The 18353-nt window shown below is 37.3% G+C and overlaps 1 protein-coding gene across 1 annotated transcript in view; it reads left to right on the top strand.

Annotated features, from left to right (window-relative positions):
* The window catches only part of RBBP8 (RB binding protein 8, endonuclease), an 88169-nt gene that overhangs the window by 56618 nt on the left and 13198 nt on the right, over window positions 1-18353 (top strand). The window contains exons 8-15 of the mRNA XM_008690697.2: window positions 361-462; window positions 4134-4231; window positions 6088-6197; window positions 7566-8463; window positions 8546-8669; window positions 11578-11666; window positions 13297-13414; window positions 17013-17156. Coding sequence (XP_008688919.1) covers window positions 361-462; window positions 4134-4231; window positions 6088-6197; window positions 7566-8463; window positions 8546-8669; window positions 11578-11666; window positions 13297-13414; window positions 17013-17156 — 1683 coding nt within the window. The remainder of the gene's footprint in view (window positions 1-360; window positions 463-4133; window positions 4232-6087; window positions 6198-7565; window positions 8464-8545; window positions 8670-11577; window positions 11667-13296; window positions 13415-17012; window positions 17157-18353) is intronic.

The raw sequence follows: 18353 nt of genomic DNA, 5'->3' as shown, positions 1-18353 counted from the left end.
CAGAAAATAAAAACTCTAAAAACAAAGATTTTAGAGATATATGATGTGGTATTCATTTTAAATGAACCTACTGATTTGCAACAAACACACAAGGAAAAGATGTGTTAAAATATTAGAACTCTAGGATACTTAGGTCAGAAGAAGCTTATCTATTCTAGTCCTTTGTCTCCCACAGTCCTAACTTCCGGCTTTGTTTCTTAGTGAAACTAAAAGAATAAACTTTTTATTGGAATATGAAAATTTTATCAGTAAAATAACATTTCTAATGCATTTAAAGGCAAGTTTGTATTGGCTTATAATATATTTTGGTATTTTGTATCACAGTGGTTTATTTATGTGTAATCTCTTTTCTCCCCTTAGAATTGAGAAAAGTTCCAAAGTCTTCAACTCATCCGCATAAACCTAATGAAAGTGAAATTCTAGTGGCTGACACTTGTGATCAAAGTCAATCCCCAGTGGCTAGTAAGCAACATACTGAGATTTACTTTATAAGTTTAAAATTTGTGGTTACTGGTGGGCAAGAGTGGCCAACAGTCTGAATTAGACACTATTTTCCATATGATTTTGTTTGTATTATTGGTTGAATAGCAGTTTTTTTCATATTGGAAAGTCATGTTATCCTATTAATTCATATTAATATCCCTATCCATATTAATACAAATTGCTGATAATTTTAAGTAAACTGGCTTTCCTGTGCTTTACTCATTCATCCAACAAATACTTGAGTGCCTATTATATACCAAGCACTGAACAAAACAAAGCCCTTAACCTCATACAATGTACAAACTAGTTGAGGGAGAAAGAAAATAAATACATATTAGGTAGAAGCAAGTGTTCTAAAGAATAAAGCTGGGTAAGAAGAGATATTAGAGGGCGCCTGGGTGGCTCAGTCAGTTAAGTGTCTGCCTTCTGCTCGGGTTGTGATCCCAGAGTCCTGGGATTGAGCCCTGCATTGGGCTCCCTTTCTCAGTGGGGAGTCTGCTTCTCCCTCCACCCTTCCCCCTGCTTGTGATCTCTCACTCTCTCTCAAATAAATAAAATCTTTAAAAAAAAAAAAAGATATTAGAAAGCTTCACTTTAGAAACTGACACTTGAGAGGAGATGTAGGGAAACAAGGGAGTCATGTGGATATAAGGGAAGGGACACCCCAGGTAGAGAAGTCAGAACACAAAGGCTTTGGGGCCAGGGTGTTGTTTGGGTCTCAGTGAGGAACATTAAGGAATCCTCTGTGTCTGGGGCAGAGTGAGTGAAGGGGAGATTGGTTTGGGCAACTCTGTTCTTTAGAGCTGCTATTTACTAAAAGGAAAGAAACTAGGAGCGTCAGGTTTACAGAGTGGGGGTGGGGATAAGGGTGGTTAGAAATCAGAAGTTTGGTTTTGAACATATTCTGAGATGCTAGATAGACATTCAGGTAAGATTTTGGATGGGTAATTAGATGTGAGTTTAGAAAGGTCTAAGATAGAAATATGAATGGAAATTGTTAGCATGTAGGTGGTATTAAAGCCAGAAAACTAGGTGAGATTACCAAGCAAGTGAATGTAGATAGAGAAGTTTAAGTACTTAGCTCTGGGGTGCTTCATTATATAAAGTAGTGATTCTCAGCTATTTTTCTTCTCTCTCACACCCTAGCCTTTTTAGCCTTTTTTTCCCTAGCCACTTTTCCATGGAATTTCAATACTACAGCTATACTGTATGAGTGTATGTATATAAGTGCTGTATGCATAAAAGGATTCTTTTGCCTTCAGAGCCATTTTTCACCTCCTTAAAGGTGATATTACAGCTGTCTAGATGGTGATTTAGAGGTTGTGAAAATGAGGAGGAACCAACAAAGTTAAGTAGCCAGAGAAGGAGCTGCCAGTGAGATAGAAGAACTGAGATAGGGGTGCCTGGGTGGCTCAGTCAGTTAAGCGTCCAACTCTTGATTTCAGCTCAGGTCATGATCTTGGGGTCTTGGGATCAAGCCCCGCATCAGGCTCTGCTCAGCACGGGATCTCTCTCCTTCTCCCTCTCCGTCTCCCTCTGCTCCCTCTCTCTCTCTCTCAAATAAATAAATATATCTTTTTTAAAAAAAGAACTGAGATAAAGTGGTGTCCTTTAAGCCATGTGGAGAGAGGAGGGAGTGGTTAACTGTGGCAGACTGTGCTAATAGGTCAGGGAAGATGAAGACTGAAAATTGACCATTGGATTTGGTCACATGCAGATCATTGATTGTTAAAACTCGTAACATGAATTGTTAAATGTAATGGTATTCAGGTAGACTGTTGCATGTTAAGAGCAGGTAGCAGAGTAAGCAGAGAGAGCACTTGTCAACAGGTCCTTTAAGGTGTTTTATGGTGAAGGGGACGGGAGAATGGGATAGTAGCTAGAAAATGGGTCAAGTGAGGATGTTAAAAGATGGGATATTATAGCATATGCAGCATATTTTTTAAAATTTATTTGAGAGAGAGCAAGCTGGGGGGAGGGGGAAGGAGCTGAGGGAGAGGGACAAGCAGACTCTGCTCAGCAAGGGGCCAGACACAGGGCTCGATACCAGGACTCTGAGATCATGACCTGAAGAGGCAGACAGTCAACCAAGCCACCCAGGCGCCCCTGTGCAGCATATTTTTATGTTGGTGGAATGGTCAAGTATAGAGAGAGAAATGAATAATTCTAAGGAAAGAGGGAAGAGTTGTTACATCTGTGAAACCGTGAGAGGAGATGAGATCCAGAGCCCAGTTGAAAGGGTTTGTCAAGGTTTGTCACATTCATTTAATGTGAGTACAAAACTTATTCTCTAAAAGCTAACAAGTCATTTCATATTAGTGTGTGTTTGTGTGAGTATGTGTACATGTGTATGGACAGACAAACTGGCAAAGGGTGCTGGGGACATAACACGGAGTGTGGCAGATCCTTTCTTGTCTACACTCTGGAGCCCATTCTCGTCTGCTGCTACTAGGACTTTGCTCCCTCAGTTGTCCTCTTTTCTTATATCTCCAACTTCTCTGCAGGTTTGTTCTTTTCAATATATGCATATGTTATCTTCCATCTTTTAAAAATAACTTCTCTCTTAATTGTCTCCATTCTTAGCTACAGCTTCTCTTCAAAGCTGAAAAAGTGGTCCGTGTTCAGTAGCTCTTCTGTATTGTCTCCCATTCATTCCAGTTGAATCCAGTAGGGGAGGGATTCTACTCTTCACCTCTCCACACCCCTGCAAGAGAAAGAGGGAGTGAGAGAGATCCCTCACTGGCCTGTCTGGGCTTATGTCCTACTACAGTTACATCTCTTGCATTTGATTTCCAGCCATTAAAACACCTGTAGTTCCCTAAACATGCAGTTTTGTTTCACGTATCTGAACCTTTACACATACTTAGAGTCCTTCCCTCTGTCCCTGTGCCCAGGTGACCTGTCCAGATCCTCTTGCTCTCAAGGGGTCAGCTTAGGCATCACTTGCTATAGCTTTCCCTGATAACCCAAGGCAGATTTAGGAGTCCTTCCTGTATGTTTAAATCACTCCTATGTACCTTTAATGTTTATCACATTTTATTGCAGTTGTTTTTTTACCTTTCTGTTTCACCTGTATCAGCTCTTAAACTCCTTGAGGACAAGAACCTTTTTCTTTTCATCTAGTGCCTAGCACAATGCCTAGAACATAGTATGTGCCCCATAAATACTTGTTGATTTGTTGAAACTCTGTACACATAAAACTTTGTAAAATACTTCAACACAGGTGATTTCTATATAAATATGTGTTAGCTTAAATCTTGAAAATTATGCAGTGCTAAAAATCTCTCCCACAAAGTATGTTTTCATGGAAGATACTATAAATATGGTTTTATATTCGTGCCACAAGAAATCCATCGCAATTATATATGATTTTGGGGGGTTTTTTCAGTGGCAATAAGGAAAATAATCTGCCCATTGCATTCCATTCATTTAGGAAAAATAGAAAATATTAGCTGAAAAATTTGGCAAATGCTAGATACCTGCAATTGCCATTTATAATAGATATTTTGGACTTTTTTGCACAAAATTTTTAAATTGTCCAGTGCCATCTATAAAGTGGTTCTTTGAGCCTCTTTTTTTCCTTTTTTGTATTTTTCAATACATCTCATTTGTACAATTGTATAATTGTGGATTTTTTTTTTCTTACTTAGAAACACATGGAACAAGCAGTTGTCCTACTGATAAGTCATCTTTTAACTTAGCTACAGTTGTTGCTGAAACACTTGGATTTAGTATTCAAGTAGAATCTGTAAGTAATTGTTTAGTTTGGTGATAATATGAATTAATTGGTGTCCTTTTAGATTGGTTTTTAGAGAACTGAGCAAGAGAAAAATTATTTTATCCAAGGATCATGGGATAAAGGCCTAGAACAAAATTGATATGGTTAGAAAGGCCCATTTATATTATCTACCCCAGTGCCCCCAAAACCTGGAGTCTTTAGAATTCTTCATATTATAGATTGTGGGTTGAGTCAAAATTTAGGGAAGTAATGATGTCTCGGAGGGCTTGGCCAACCCTTCCCTGCTTCCTCTCTCCTCCTTACCCCTACCTTGTTCCATCTAACTGAAGACTTAAACCTTAAGGTTGGTGTCAGAATTTATTGGAATTTTTCAATATCCTTTAAACTGGGGTTTGTTTGGAAAACAGGCTGAATTCTTGGGACTGCTGTACATGCTTTAGTTTTTTTGTCCTTATAAGTGCAATCTGAGGGGCGCCTGGGTGGCACAGCGGTTAAGCGTCTGCCTTCGGCTCAGGGCGTGATCCCAGCGTTCTGGGTTCGAGCCCCACATCAGGCTCCTCTGCTATGAGCCTGCTTCTTCCTCTCCCACTCCCCCTGCTTGTGTTTCCTCTCTCGCTGGCTGTCTCTATCTCTGTTAAATAAATAAATAAAATCTTTAAAAAAAAAAAAAAATAAGTGCAATCTGATTCTTAGGGATTGGGTCAGAAATTGATCCCATGAATTTCTTTTCAGTCTTTTAGTACTTCCTTACATCAGGCACATGCATTTTTTTTCCTTAAGTGATCCCTAAAAATAGAAAACTTACTTTTCAATTTTAAGTTTTATTTTGATACAGCTTTAAAATAGTATTCCTTTGCTTTAGTCAGTAATTTATATTTGCTCTTATAAAATTGTCTTACCATTAAATTTTAAAAATTGAATTGATTTTTCATTTCGTTTGTATTTTTGTTGTTGTTGTTCTTCGTAGTTTTAAATCACTCTTCAAGTGGTAGTGCGTAGTTTTTAACCTTTGAACTTTAAACATGTTTTAATGGTTTCTAATTCCCTCCAACCCATAAACCTGACAAGTAAGTAATTTAGACACCAAATATATTAAGGGAGCTGATCTCTAAGGACATGCTGCTCAAGGTGTGATCCAGCATCTGTGTCACCTGAAAGTTTCATTAGATATAGAGAATCTCAGACCCCCACTCCAGACCTACTGCAAGAGAACTTGTGTTTTCACAAGATCCCCGGTTGACTTGAATGCATACTAAAGTTTGAGAAGCACCGCTCTCTAAAGGATTCCTTTAAATTCATTTCCTATCAGCATAAATAATTATCTTTATTCCTTTTGCCTCATCTTAATGTGGTTTGGAATTGGAGTTGATAAGAGTTTTACATACCAGTAATAGAATGTACTTACGTAAAATAGTAAAATATTGATGGCTTTCTCTCTTTAAACCTCAGAGTACTTCATATTTGTTTTTGTGGTGAAATGCACATACCATAAAATTAACCATTTTAAAGTCTGTAGTTCAGTGGCATTTAATACATTCACAGTGTTATGCAGCAACCACCTCTCTGGTTCCAAAGCATTCTCATCACCCCAAAATAAAACCTGTACCCATTAAACATTCAGTCCTCATTCCTCACTACCCACAGCCCCTGGCAACCACCAGCCTGCTTTTTGTCCTTAAGGATTTACCTATTCTGGGTAATTCATGTAAATGGAATCCTACATTATGTGGCTTTTGAGTCTGGCTTCTTTCACTTAGTCTATTTTGGGGGTTCATCCACATCACAGCATGTATCAACATTTCATTCCTCTTTAAGAATGAATAATCTTCCATTGTATCTATGAACTTTATATTTTATTATTGAAGGAACCTCAGGGTCCCATGAGCCCTCTTGGTGATGAACTCTATCAATGTCTAGAAGATCACAAGAAACAACCTTTTGAGGAGTCTGTAAGAAACAATGAAGATAGTTTAAGGTAATTTGGGGCACTTTGGTAAAAAACTTACAGCCTATTGGTGAAATTTCATTACAGTGAGTTCTATATAATCAAACTGTTTCTGTCAGCATATAGTTTGTCATTCTGGTTGTAGTTATTTAAGCAGGCTCTATGCCCAAGGTGGGGCTTAAACTCAGGACCCTGAGATCGAGAGTTGTGTGCTCTACTAACTGAGCCAGCCAGGAACCTGTATTAATTTTTATTTTAAAAAATATTTTCCCCATGAGGTGCCTGGGTGGCGAAGTTGGTTAAGCGTCCTACTCTTGATTTCAGCTCAGGTCATGATCTCCAGGTCATGGGATTGAGCCACAAGTTGGGCCCTGTGCTCAGAGGGGAGTCTGCTGGAGATTCTGTCTCTCTCCCTCTCAAATAAATAAATCTTTAAAAAGTAACTGTTTTCCCCCACTTTGTGATGAATTGAGGGCTTTTTGCATTACTATAGAGAGATGGATATTATTTTTTAGGTTCTTTGTGTACTTCTATCAGGCATTATTTAAGAGTTTCCAGCCTTGTTCCTCTGCCTCTATAAAGACCCAATCATCCCTTCTGTGTTTGTATTTCCAAAAACTAGATGTCATATAAAATGCATCTATAAGCTTCGATAAATTTTCAAGATTGTGTTGCATCTTATTTACTAATTTCAGAACATCTAATAATACCTATATTTATGTATTGTTTTGCTTTTTAAAAGTGCTTTTGGTTTTAGATGCACATATCATATTTAATTTGTCATCAAAGTAATTCATTAAAGTAGGTTTTATTATTCCTATTTTTTAGTCAACAAAACGCAGCTCCACAGAGGTTAAATGCCTTATTTAACACCACGTAGCTGTTAATTACTAGAGCCAGAGCTCTTACCCATTCCACATCTTCAAACTTAAACCTTATAGTCTTTCCACTATCATAGCTGTCTGCTCTGTTACAGGCAGGCTGGGTCTCAAGTTACGTTAAATTCTGTAGTAGAAGGATTTTGTTTCTTGAAGATACTTATGACAAGATTTCATATCAACAAAAGAATTTGGGTCTCCAGTGGAATTTATTAAAATATGGTTTTCTTATATAGTGAAGTTGTTTAAATTACTTAGGAAAAATATTTATGGATAGGAATATCAAGGTATCAAGCTAGATTTACTGTATCATTTTCCTCTGCTTTTTGTCAGCCAAATGAAGAAAAGCTGACAACTCTACCCAATTTCAAATGTTGGTTAATCATCTGAGTCTAATATATGGCTAAGACCCTTACTATTAATATCTATATTAGTGTAAGTTTTCTCATATGTTTGTCTTATAATTTTTACCCTATTTCTTTAGTAGGAAGAAAGGTTTACCACTCCTTATTTTTTTTAGATTTTCAGATTCTAAGTCAAAGACTCCTCCTCAAGAAGAATTGACTACTCGGGTCTCTTCTCCTGTATTTGGAGCTACCACTAATGTGAAACGTAGTTTAGGTTTGAATACAAGTTTGTCCCCTTCTCTCTTAGAGACTGGGAAAAAAAACCTTCTGAAAACAGCACCCTTCAACAACACTTCTACTTCTAGGTCAGAGAAAACTCGATCAAAATCTGAAGATAGTGCCCTTTCCACACATCATAATCTTGGGTCTGAAGTGAACAAGATCATTAGCCAGTCATCTTCAAGTAAGCAGATGCTTATCAATAAAAATATAAGTGAATCCAAAAATGAACAGGATAGTTTTGATCACATTAAAGATGCTGTCACTGATAAAGATAGACATGCAGTGCCCCTGAAATCACCGGGAGGCAGAACATCCAAAAGGAAGAAAATTGAGGAAGAAAGTGAAGATGAAGTAAGCTGCCCCCAAGCCTCTTTTGATAAAGAAAACGCCTTTCCTTTTTTACTGGAGAGTCATTCTTCCATGAATGGAGACTATATGATGGATAAACCTCTAGATCTGTCTGATCGATTTTCGGCTATTCAGCGTCAAGAGAAAAGCCAAGGAAGTGAGACCTCTAAGATCAGATTTAGGCAAGTAACTCTCTATGAGGCCTTGAAGCCCATTCCAAAGGGCTCTTCCTCAAGCCGCAAGGCCTTGAGCGGGGACTGTGTGTTAGCCAGAGATTCCCCAGAGGAGCCCTGTTTACAGGAGTGCATCCTCCAGTCCTTGGGTAAATCGTCTCCAGATAATAAAACACCATTACAAATCAAGGAAGAAAATCCCATCTTTAAAATCCCTCTACATCCACGTGAAAGTTTGGAGACTGAGAATCTTTTCGATGATGTGAAGGTTTGTGTTAAGTGTTCAAGTATTTTCATTAAAATGGTTGTTCGTGATTTCATCTAGATGCTAATAATTCTTTCTGTTTTAGGGAGCTGATTCTCATGAGCCAGTAAAAATAGCCAGGTCAGTCCGTGGAGCATGTGAACTTACATCCGTTCTTCAGTTAAATCCATGTAGAGTTGCTAAAACAAAGCCTATACAAAACAGTCAAGGTATGTTTACTATAAATAGTATTTCCAAAAAAGAAAATAGTATTTACACTCTTTTTAATGATCTTGAGTGTTATACAATATAAGTTCTTTGAATATATTGAATTGTTTTAGGAAAAACATGTCTTCCTGCATATTTCTGTGTTTACCAGATGATCCTCACTGGTTTCATTTTACATGTGATTTTCCTGCTCTCATGCTTTTTGAAAAAATGAATTGAGGTCTTTAATACCTACTTTTATAGGTGATTTTCTGGATTTACTTATTTTATGTAATTTCTTATTTTCTTTATAAAAGCTTTACAAATTTTAAAATGTGGAATTTTAAAATACATAAAGTAAAATTTTCATCATCCAAACCTTGTTCCTCACCCCACAGGTAGCCTGTCCCTTTTCTTGGCATTCACATGTATATGTATAAACATACGCATATATACATTTATGTGGGTTTTTAAACTTCTTGTTTGAAAACGTTTTTTACTCTTAATTAATAAGTATGGTAATCTTTTCATAATTTTGCTGTGTTTTAAATGAGTCTTTTTGTTTTTTGGCCACAAATATTTCTGTACTTCCTATGTAGTATTTTTTTCTTTTATTCTTTTTTTTTTTTTTTAAGATTTTTTTATTTATTCAACAGAGATAGAGACAGCCAGCGAGAGAGGGAACACAAGCAGGGGGAGTGGGAGAGGAAGAAGCAGGCTCATAGCAGAAGAGCCTGATGTGGGGCTCGATCCCATAACGCTGGGATCACGCCCTGAGCCGAAGGCAGACGCTTAACTGCTGTGCCACCCAGGCGCTCCTCTTTTATTCTTTATTGCAAAGTTTTTCCTTCATTCTGGGTTTATTTTCCTTTTTTCTCGAAGCATATTCTTTACTTGTTCTTCCAGCAAGAGTTTCAGTCTCTGTATGAAAACACTTTTTTCACTCTCATTTCCAGTTTTTTTTTTTTACATTTTTGGGTTTGGGCTTTTTTTCTCATGGTTGCTCTAGGGATTATAGTAAACCTACTCAACCTTTCACAATCAGAGTTAGTGTTGTGCCACTTTGTGTTCTGTGACTGCTTTATGTAGTTGTCATACATGTCCACATACATGGAAAACTCCTCCAAACAGTGTTAGAATTTTAACCTTTTAAAACAATTTTTGATATAAACATTCATTAACGTGTACAAATCAGTTGTTTTGTATATTCACAGAGTTGTGCAACTGTCACTATAGTCTAAGCTTAGAACATTTTTGTCATCTCAAAAAAAATAGTACCCATTAAGTTAATATCCAAAATATGTGAAGAACTTACACAACTCAATACCGAAAACACAAATAATTCAATTTAAAAATGGACAGAGGACCTGAACAGACATTTTTTCAAAGAAGGCATATGGATTGCCAACAGACACATGAAAAGATGTTCCACATCACTAATCATCAGGGAAATACAAATTAAAACCACAATGAGATACCACTTTACATGTGTCAGAATGGCTGAGAGCAAACCATAAGAAATAACAAGTGTTGACAAAGATGTAGAGAAAAAAGAAGCCTTGTACACTATTGGTGGGAATGCAGATTGGTACAGCTACTGTGGAAAACCGTGTAGAGGTTTCTCAAAAAATTAAAAATAGAATTTGCCATATGATCCAATGGGTAGGTATTTACCTAAAGGAAATGAAAATACTAACTCGAAGAGATAGATGCGCCCCAGTGTTTATACAGCATTATTTACAATAGCTAAGATATGAAAGCAACCCAAGTGTCCATAGATAAATGAATGGATAAAAAAAATGGATGTGGTTATGTATATATAGTAGAATATTACTCACCCATAAAAAAGAATGAAATCTTACCATTTTGTAACAACATGGATGGACCTAGAGGGTATAATGCTAAGTGAAATAAGTCAGACAAAGACAGCCTATGATTTCACTTACATGTGGAATTTAAAAAGCAAATAAACGGAAGAGGCAAAACCAAAGCAGACTCTTAAATACAAAGAACAAACTAATGGTTGCGGGTCGGGGGGTAGGAATGAGTGAAGTAGATAAAGGGGATTAAGAGTATACTTTCTTGATGAGCACTGAGAAGGTATAAAATTGTTGAATCATATTGCACATCTGAAAGTAATATAACACTGTATGTTAATTATACTTGAGTAAAAAAAAATTTTTTCTAACTAAAGAACAAAACCCATTAGCAATCATTCTGCATTCCTCTCCCTTCTTCCCCAGTCCTAGGCAACCACTAATCTACCCTCTGTCTGTATAGATTTGCCTATTCTGGTGTTTTCATATAAATGGAATCATATGTGATCTTTTGTGACTTCTTTTACTTTCACCTTTTTCAGTATTATAAATAATGCTGCTACGAACATTGATGTTCAATTTTATGTAGATGTATGTTTTCCTTTTTCTTGAGTTATATGTAGGAGTAGAATTGTTGGATCGTATGCTAACTTCTTTAACCTTTTGAGGAACTGTGTGTTTTCCAAAGTGTCTGTGTCATTTCCCATTCCCACCAGCAGCACACGAGGATCCCATTTCTCCACATTCTCACCAATACTCGTTATTATCTGTCTTTTTGATTCTGGCCATCCTATTGGGTGCGAAGTGTTATTTCGTTGTGGTTTTGATTTGCCTTTCCCTGATGTTTAATGCTGTTGAACATCTTATCGTGGGCTTATTGGCCATTTGTATATCTTCTTTGAAGGACGGTCTGTTCAGATTCTTTGCTCATTTTCAGTTGGGTACTTGTCTTATTATTGAGTTGTGAGAGTTCTTCATATGTCCTAGATACAACCCCTTTAGCAGATATATGATTTGCAAATCTTTTTTCCCATTCTGTGGATCCCATAATGTTTTAAAGTGATAAGAATGTTTAAAATCCATTTTTAATTGTCTTTTTTTCTCCTTATTGAAGATGTATCCTTTGAAAATAACCAGTGGAGCATAGATCCAGGGGCAGACCTTTCTCAATATAAAATGGATATTACTGTAATAGATGCAAAGGTAAGTTAGAAAGTAAAACCAAGGCCCATGTGGTTATTCTAGTTGTTAGTCACCCTTCTCCCCCAACTCACTCTGTAACCTTAAGATAATCACATACCTCTTAAACCTGATTTATTTATTCAGAAAACTAAGAAATAAAAATGCTTATTCTTCTAACTTTATAATATTTTTGAAAGGGTGATAATACCTTCTGACTTTAAAGGCCTTTTCTGGGACACCTAGGGGGCTCAGTCAATTAAGCATCTGACTCTTGATTTCAGCTCAGGTCATGATTGGGGTCGTGAGATTGAGCCCCATGTTGGGCTGCACACTGGGCATGGAGCCTACTTAAGATTCTTTCTCTCTCTCCCTCCCTCTGCCCCTCCTCTCTCTCTCCCTCTCTAAAAAAAAAAAAAAAAAAAAAAATTTTTAAAAAGGCCTTTGCTGAAAAATATTATTACAGTTTTAAAATAATGAAAAATGCTAGTTACAATTTTTAATAATTTTATATATACATTTTTTTTTAAGATTTTATTTATTTGAGAGAGCATGAGTGGGAAGAGGGTCAGAGAGACAAGCAGACTTCTCGCTGAGCAGGGAGCCTGACATAGGGCTCGATCCCAGGACTCTGGTATCATAACCTGAGCTGAAGGCAGACACTTAACTGACTGACCATGCAGGTACCCCTTAATAATTTTATATTTTGTCAAAATAAGACATCATAGGGCCACCTAGGTGGCTCAGTCGTTAAGCGTTCGGCTCAGTGCGTGATCCCGGGGACCTGGGATCGAGCCCCGCATCTGGCTCCCTGCTCCACTGGGAGCCTGCTTCTTCCTCTCCCACTCCCCCTGCTTGTGTTCCCTCTCTTGCTGGCTGTCTCTCTGTCAAATAAATAAAATCTTAATTAAAAAAATGCATCATAGTGCCTTAACTTTTAAAATAATGTTACCATCAAGAAAAAAATTTATTTTCCTAGTTGGCTATTTTTTAAATACTGTATATTTCTTTAAAAATTAAAATTCCAGGGAGCCTGGGTGGCTCAGTCAGTTAAATGTCCGACTCTAGATTTTGGCTGTGGTCATGATCTCAGGGTCATGAGATCGAGCCCCACATCCAGCACGGAGCCTGCTTAAGATTCTCTGTCTTCCTCTCCCTCTGCCCCTACCTGCCTCTTAAAAAAAATAATTAAATTAAATTAAAATTCCTAGTGGAAATAACTTTTGGCTTGTATTTAGGTTCTATATAGTTTGAGAAGTTCTCTTTCACATAGGAGCTATTAATGAAGTGTTTAACTTGCTGCAGTATGAAATTGTTCTTTGTGTGTACACCAATGATGAGAACTTTGAGGCCAACTGGAGAAAAAGGGAGTTCAGTGGTGCACAACTCTCCCTCCCTTGGCAACAGTCTTTCTTTTCAGGCTTGAGAGAGGATGCTTGTATATTGAAGCTAAAATGTTTTACAGGCAATAAAACCTAAATCTATATATATTCCTAAGGTTAAAATAAATATAACTTAATAGCTACTAAAACGTACACCTAAAATATGGTAAAAATGATAAATTTCCTACTATGTATGTTTTACCAGAATTTTTAGAAAGTATATAAGGCCATACGGGATAATTGTTAAAATTTTTTAATTTTTAAATATTTAGGATGGCAGTCAGTCAAGATTAGCAGGAGGAGAGACAGTGGACATGGACTGCACATTGGTTAGTGAAACTGTGCTTTTAAAAATGAAGAAGCAAGAGCAGAAGGGAGAGAAAAGTCCAAGTAAGATTTGATTTTTTTTAATTCAATATAAATGTGGAGGGAAGTTTATAGTCATACCATTGCATTGATGACCACAAGTGACCTCTTCACCATTAACCGTGTTTTTGTCCTCTTCTGATAGATTTCTCTTAGTAAAACTCACTTTCAGTATTTCAAGGGAAAAAAATCTTTACCCCAAATCTTTTTTTTTCCAGAAAGAATTCAGTTGTTTCCAGGATTCAGCAAAGCACAGCCAGTTGCCAGTTTTATAAATAAAGGTTTATTGGCACACAGCCTCACTTACTTGTCTATGTATTGCCTAGGGCTGCTTGCATGGTACCGCAGCAGAGCTGACTAGTAGCCGCAGACCTTATTGGGCCCTCAGGCCAAAACTATTTCCTGACTGACCCTTTAAGAAAAAGTTTGCTGATCCCTGGTATTATTCCTAGATAATTTTTGTAGAAGGGAATCTTGAGAGTCCTGTTTTAGAAATAAGAATTTGCAAAACAATTTCATAAGGTGAAAAGGGGAACTTCTGCTGAGAAGTATTTGTGTAGACTTATAAATTAGCAGTAAACCAAGAACAATAGTGTATATGCTGAGTTACTCTGCTGTATTCTGCTTCTACAGAATAGGGGATTTGGCCTTTTGTGGTAACAGACTATTAATTCATCTAAAGCCTTGATTTTCCAAAAGAGGCAGGAACAGTGGAAGGATTTTGGTTGGCACCTCCTTAGCAACAGAGGCGTGTGGCATGAGATCAGCTAGCCCAGGAGTAGTGTCACTTACACTCTTAATGTATTGAAGGGTTAGGACCTGCCATAGGGGATGCAGTGCCAGAAGCAAGGACATTTTCCAGTGACCATCTGTTAGAAACTGAGGACAGTCCGTCTGTATGTACATTCCCTATCTTGGTCTAAGTAATCTGTAGTCTGCCTGCCCAGGGCTGAAGCCAATCTTGTCCTAACTTCTTTTGAAACACTTTATCTCTGGGCACCTGGGTGGGTGGCTCTGTTGATTAAGCGTCTGACTCTTGGTTTCAGCTCAGGTCATGATCTTAAGGTCATGGGATTACCGGGGTGGCTCCCTGCTCAGCGGGGAGTCTGCTTCCCCTCTCTTTCTCCTGCTGCCCCTCCCCCCACTCATGCACACTCTCTCTCTCTCTCATTCTGTCTCTGTCTCTCAAATAAATAAATCTTTTAAAAAAGAAAAAAAGAAACACTTTATCTCTTGCTGCCCTAACTGCCGTAGGTGAGGAAAAATTGTAGTAGTCTTTGCTTTAATTCTTTGTTCTTTAGGAAAGAGTAACCATACAATCAAGTAGCTGCCTGCCTACATTGAAAGGCCTACCTATTAAAAGAAAAAACCTTAACAGTGATTTATTGTCCTCTTATAGTGACTGACACTTAAGTAACTTTCTTCTTGAGAAGGTACTTTGCTTTTAAGATTATTTTGTCTGGTACCAGTTCCTGATAATGTTTTCCTTATTTCTGTTTAAAAAAAGAAAGAAAGAAGAGGTAAAACTAAAGTATAACTACTTTGGCTTCAGATTTATCTAGTTAATTCAAAGAATATGATGGTTTCCCCAAACATGTTTGAAGCAAGTATCATATGGAAGTGAGGTTAGAATTTGAACTAATGAGTGGAGACAGTTTTGGCTACATAAGATATTGTGAGTACTATTGCTCTATAATAAACCAGTCCGATAACTTAAAGGATTAAAACAGTAACAGTCATTTTCTTATCTTTCATAGTTTGTGTGGTTCAGGAATTCAGGAGGGGTTTGGCTGAATGGTTCCGTCCCAGGGTCTCTTATGCAGTTGTAGGCAGATGGGAGCTAGAACTGGAGCAACAAAGGGTGGACAGGCTGAGGCTGGGCTGGCATCTCTGCTTATTCAGTTTCAGGGCTTCTCCACATGGGCTGGTTTGCGCTTCCTCATCACATGGAGGCTCGGTTCCCAGAGTGAGCATCCCAAAAAGAGCAAGGCAGAAGTGCATGGTATTTTTATGATCTGGCCTCAGAAGTTGTAGAGTGTCACAAAGACCTACCCAGGTTCAAAGCAAGCAAGCAAGCAGCCCTTCCCACTCAGTGGAGGAGTGTAAGACCAGCAGGATAGGAGATATTCCTAAAGCCATGTGTGGAAAAAGACAATCCATGTGTTTTACCCATAATGTAGATCTTTTTAATGCTTAGAATTGGTTAAAAATGAATCATACCAGTAAAATTCCCCAATTACTGCTAATATTTCAGTTCAAAATTTGTTTTATATTTCTACTGTATATTAGACTTACCAGATGCTGTGATAGAAAGATTAATAAGGATATAGTCTGTGTTGTCAAGTATTTCAGTCAGAAGTCAGACCAACAAAAACATAAACTAGGGGGGCACCTGGGTGGCTCAGTTGGTTAAGCGTCTGACTTTTGATTTCGGCTCAGGTCATGATCTCAGGATGGTGGGATTGAGCCCCACATTGGCCTCCACGCTGGGCATGAAGTCTCCTTAAGATTCTCTCTCTCCCTTCTTCCTACCCCTCCCTCCCTACTCACACACACACACTCTCTCTCTCTTAAGAAAAAAAAAAGAGAGTAAAAAAAATGTTTTTTAATTAAAAAGAAAAACTAGTGACTTAACATTGTATTTTACTAACAGCATCTATGACTAGTTTGGGAATACCTAGCACACTGCCTAGCACATAGAAGTTGTATATTATTTACAAATTTGATCCTTAGTGTGAAAAAAATTAATGTTTAATCATTCAGTAAATATTGAGCTTCAGTTCAATAAAGGGAAGTGTTTCAGGAGCTGGAAATAATGAGTAAACAGAACAAAAGTACCTACTTCATGGAACTTACTTTCTAATTTAAGGGGAGAAACAATCAAATATGTGGTGTGATGGATGACGCTAGGTTCTGGAGAAAGATAAAGCAGAGTGAGGGTGCACGAGCACCGTGGACTGGGGGAGGTGGTAGTTATTTTATAGAGAGGAATCTCAGCAGGTTTCTGCTCTATCATTTTGTTAGCCAACTGGATCTATTTCTGTTTTTTAGTAAACTGTCGTTTTTCAAAATGTGATTATATAGTGGGTAATGTAGTTAGTACTCTGAGGATGAGTCAGCACTTAACATATCAAATGAGGAATTGAATTCATTATTTCTATCAATACTCAACTACCAAGTGTTACTGGTGATGTAAAAAATACTTTTTTAGCTACCACATTAGAAAAATAAGCAGATGAGCATGATTTTATAGATATTAATGTCAGTTATTTATACACATTTAAGCTTAGTGTTTTTCATCATTCATTATGATGCATTTTCTATTCCTCACAGTTTTTTGGTAGGACTCATAGTATGAATTATACACGAGCCAATAGGGAGAAAGAGATTTTTATGTATCTAATGACAACAGCAAACAGTCTTTGCACATGAATAAAGGACATTTAAAGCCCTAACATAAAGTCTTTGTAAATACAGTAACTATCTAGACTTGGGGGTTTACTGTTGCCTCATGTGCATCCTGGGCAAGTGTATTTTGTGGCAGTTACTACAAGTTTCACATTGGTCTACATAGAAAGCAGAAAGCTTGCTTGTTGCCCTAAGCCAGTGCTCTTTTACATAGATGGAGAAAGAAAAATGAATGATAGCTTGGAAGATATGTTTGATCGGACAACACATGAAGAATATGAATCCTGTTTGGCAGACAGCTTCCCCCAGGTGGCAGAAGAAGAAGAGGGATTGTCAACTACCACAAAGAAACCAAACAGTAAGGCTGTTTTCTTTCTAAGTATGGCTTCTTGGTTATGCTTAGTTCAGTAAATTAAGTCAGCGAGCTAGTTAACAGACCTGATGAGGTATATATTTGACAATTAAAATTTCAGATTTCTTGTAAAAATTTCTTTTAGATAGCGAGATAGTTTCAGACCAATAAAAGAGTTACAAAAAAAATAGCTCAGAGGAAAAAAAAAATAATTCAGAATTCCCTGTACCTTTCATTCAGCTTCCCCTTATATTAATATATGACCATAAAGTATTCATCAAAACTAAGAAATTATTCTTGATTGACTGCTACAGATTTCTTTATAACTTGTGCATCAAATTCATAAAAAAGTTTTGAGAAGTTTTTTTGTTAATTAATAAATTAATCATTGTAATAGAGTTGGAAGGACAGAGTTTTGCAGAAAATTCAGACTAATTTTCTGTTTGAATGCTTTACCTTTCCAGACAAAACAATGTAACTATATGTATCAGTCTTTTTAAAATTCTTTTCAGGGTGCCTGGGTGGCTCAGTTGGTTAAGTGTGCCTTTGGCTTGGGTCAGGATCCCGGGGTCCTGGGAGCGAGCCCCACGTCGCCTCCCTGCTCAGTAGGGAGCCTGTTTCTCCCTCTGCCTCTGTCCCCCACTCGGCTCTCTCTCACTCTCTCTCTCAAATAAATAAAATCTTTTTTAAAAATTAAAAAATTAATAATAAAATTCTTTTTAATTAGAAGCAGTTTATAGTGTAGGGTAGCAATCAGAAGAATACTATAAGTGAAACTTTTAACTAGATAATCTGAATTGAAAGTTTAAATCCTTGCTAAATGTCCCATTTTGTTTTTGTGAGTAAAAAAGAATTTTTAGTGTAGTGCAAAGGGTATGTATGAGCACACCTTCTGCTATGGAATAGTCTGTCTTGATTATGTTTTCCTCGTGCTTCCATTAGTTTTTTAAAAATACAGCCCTTATTAGCTCAAAATGAATGAGACCCAAACCAAAGGTAGAGAACAGCAGGCTTTTGCTTGCTCAGTCCAAGCCAACTTTGTGATAAAAATTTACAACTGTTCAGTTCACTTTTTCCCCCCAAGAAGAGCCTTTTGCTACTTGTTTTCACTTAAAAAGATGTGGGGGGGCATTCTTTACAAGATATAATTATTAATTTCTGTCCTTTTCTCTTTAAGTTACATCTCACACTGACCATCCCAAA

The sequence above is a fragment of the Ursus maritimus genome, unplaced genomic scaffold (genome assembly GCF_017311325.1).
Source record: "Ursus maritimus isolate PB19 unplaced genomic scaffold, ASM1731132v1 scaffold_18, whole genome shotgun sequence".
In the NCBI taxonomy this organism is placed as follows: Eukaryota; Metazoa; Chordata; class Mammalia; order Carnivora; family Ursidae; genus Ursus; species Ursus maritimus.
This window is presented reverse-complemented; position numbering and strand designations above follow the sequence as displayed.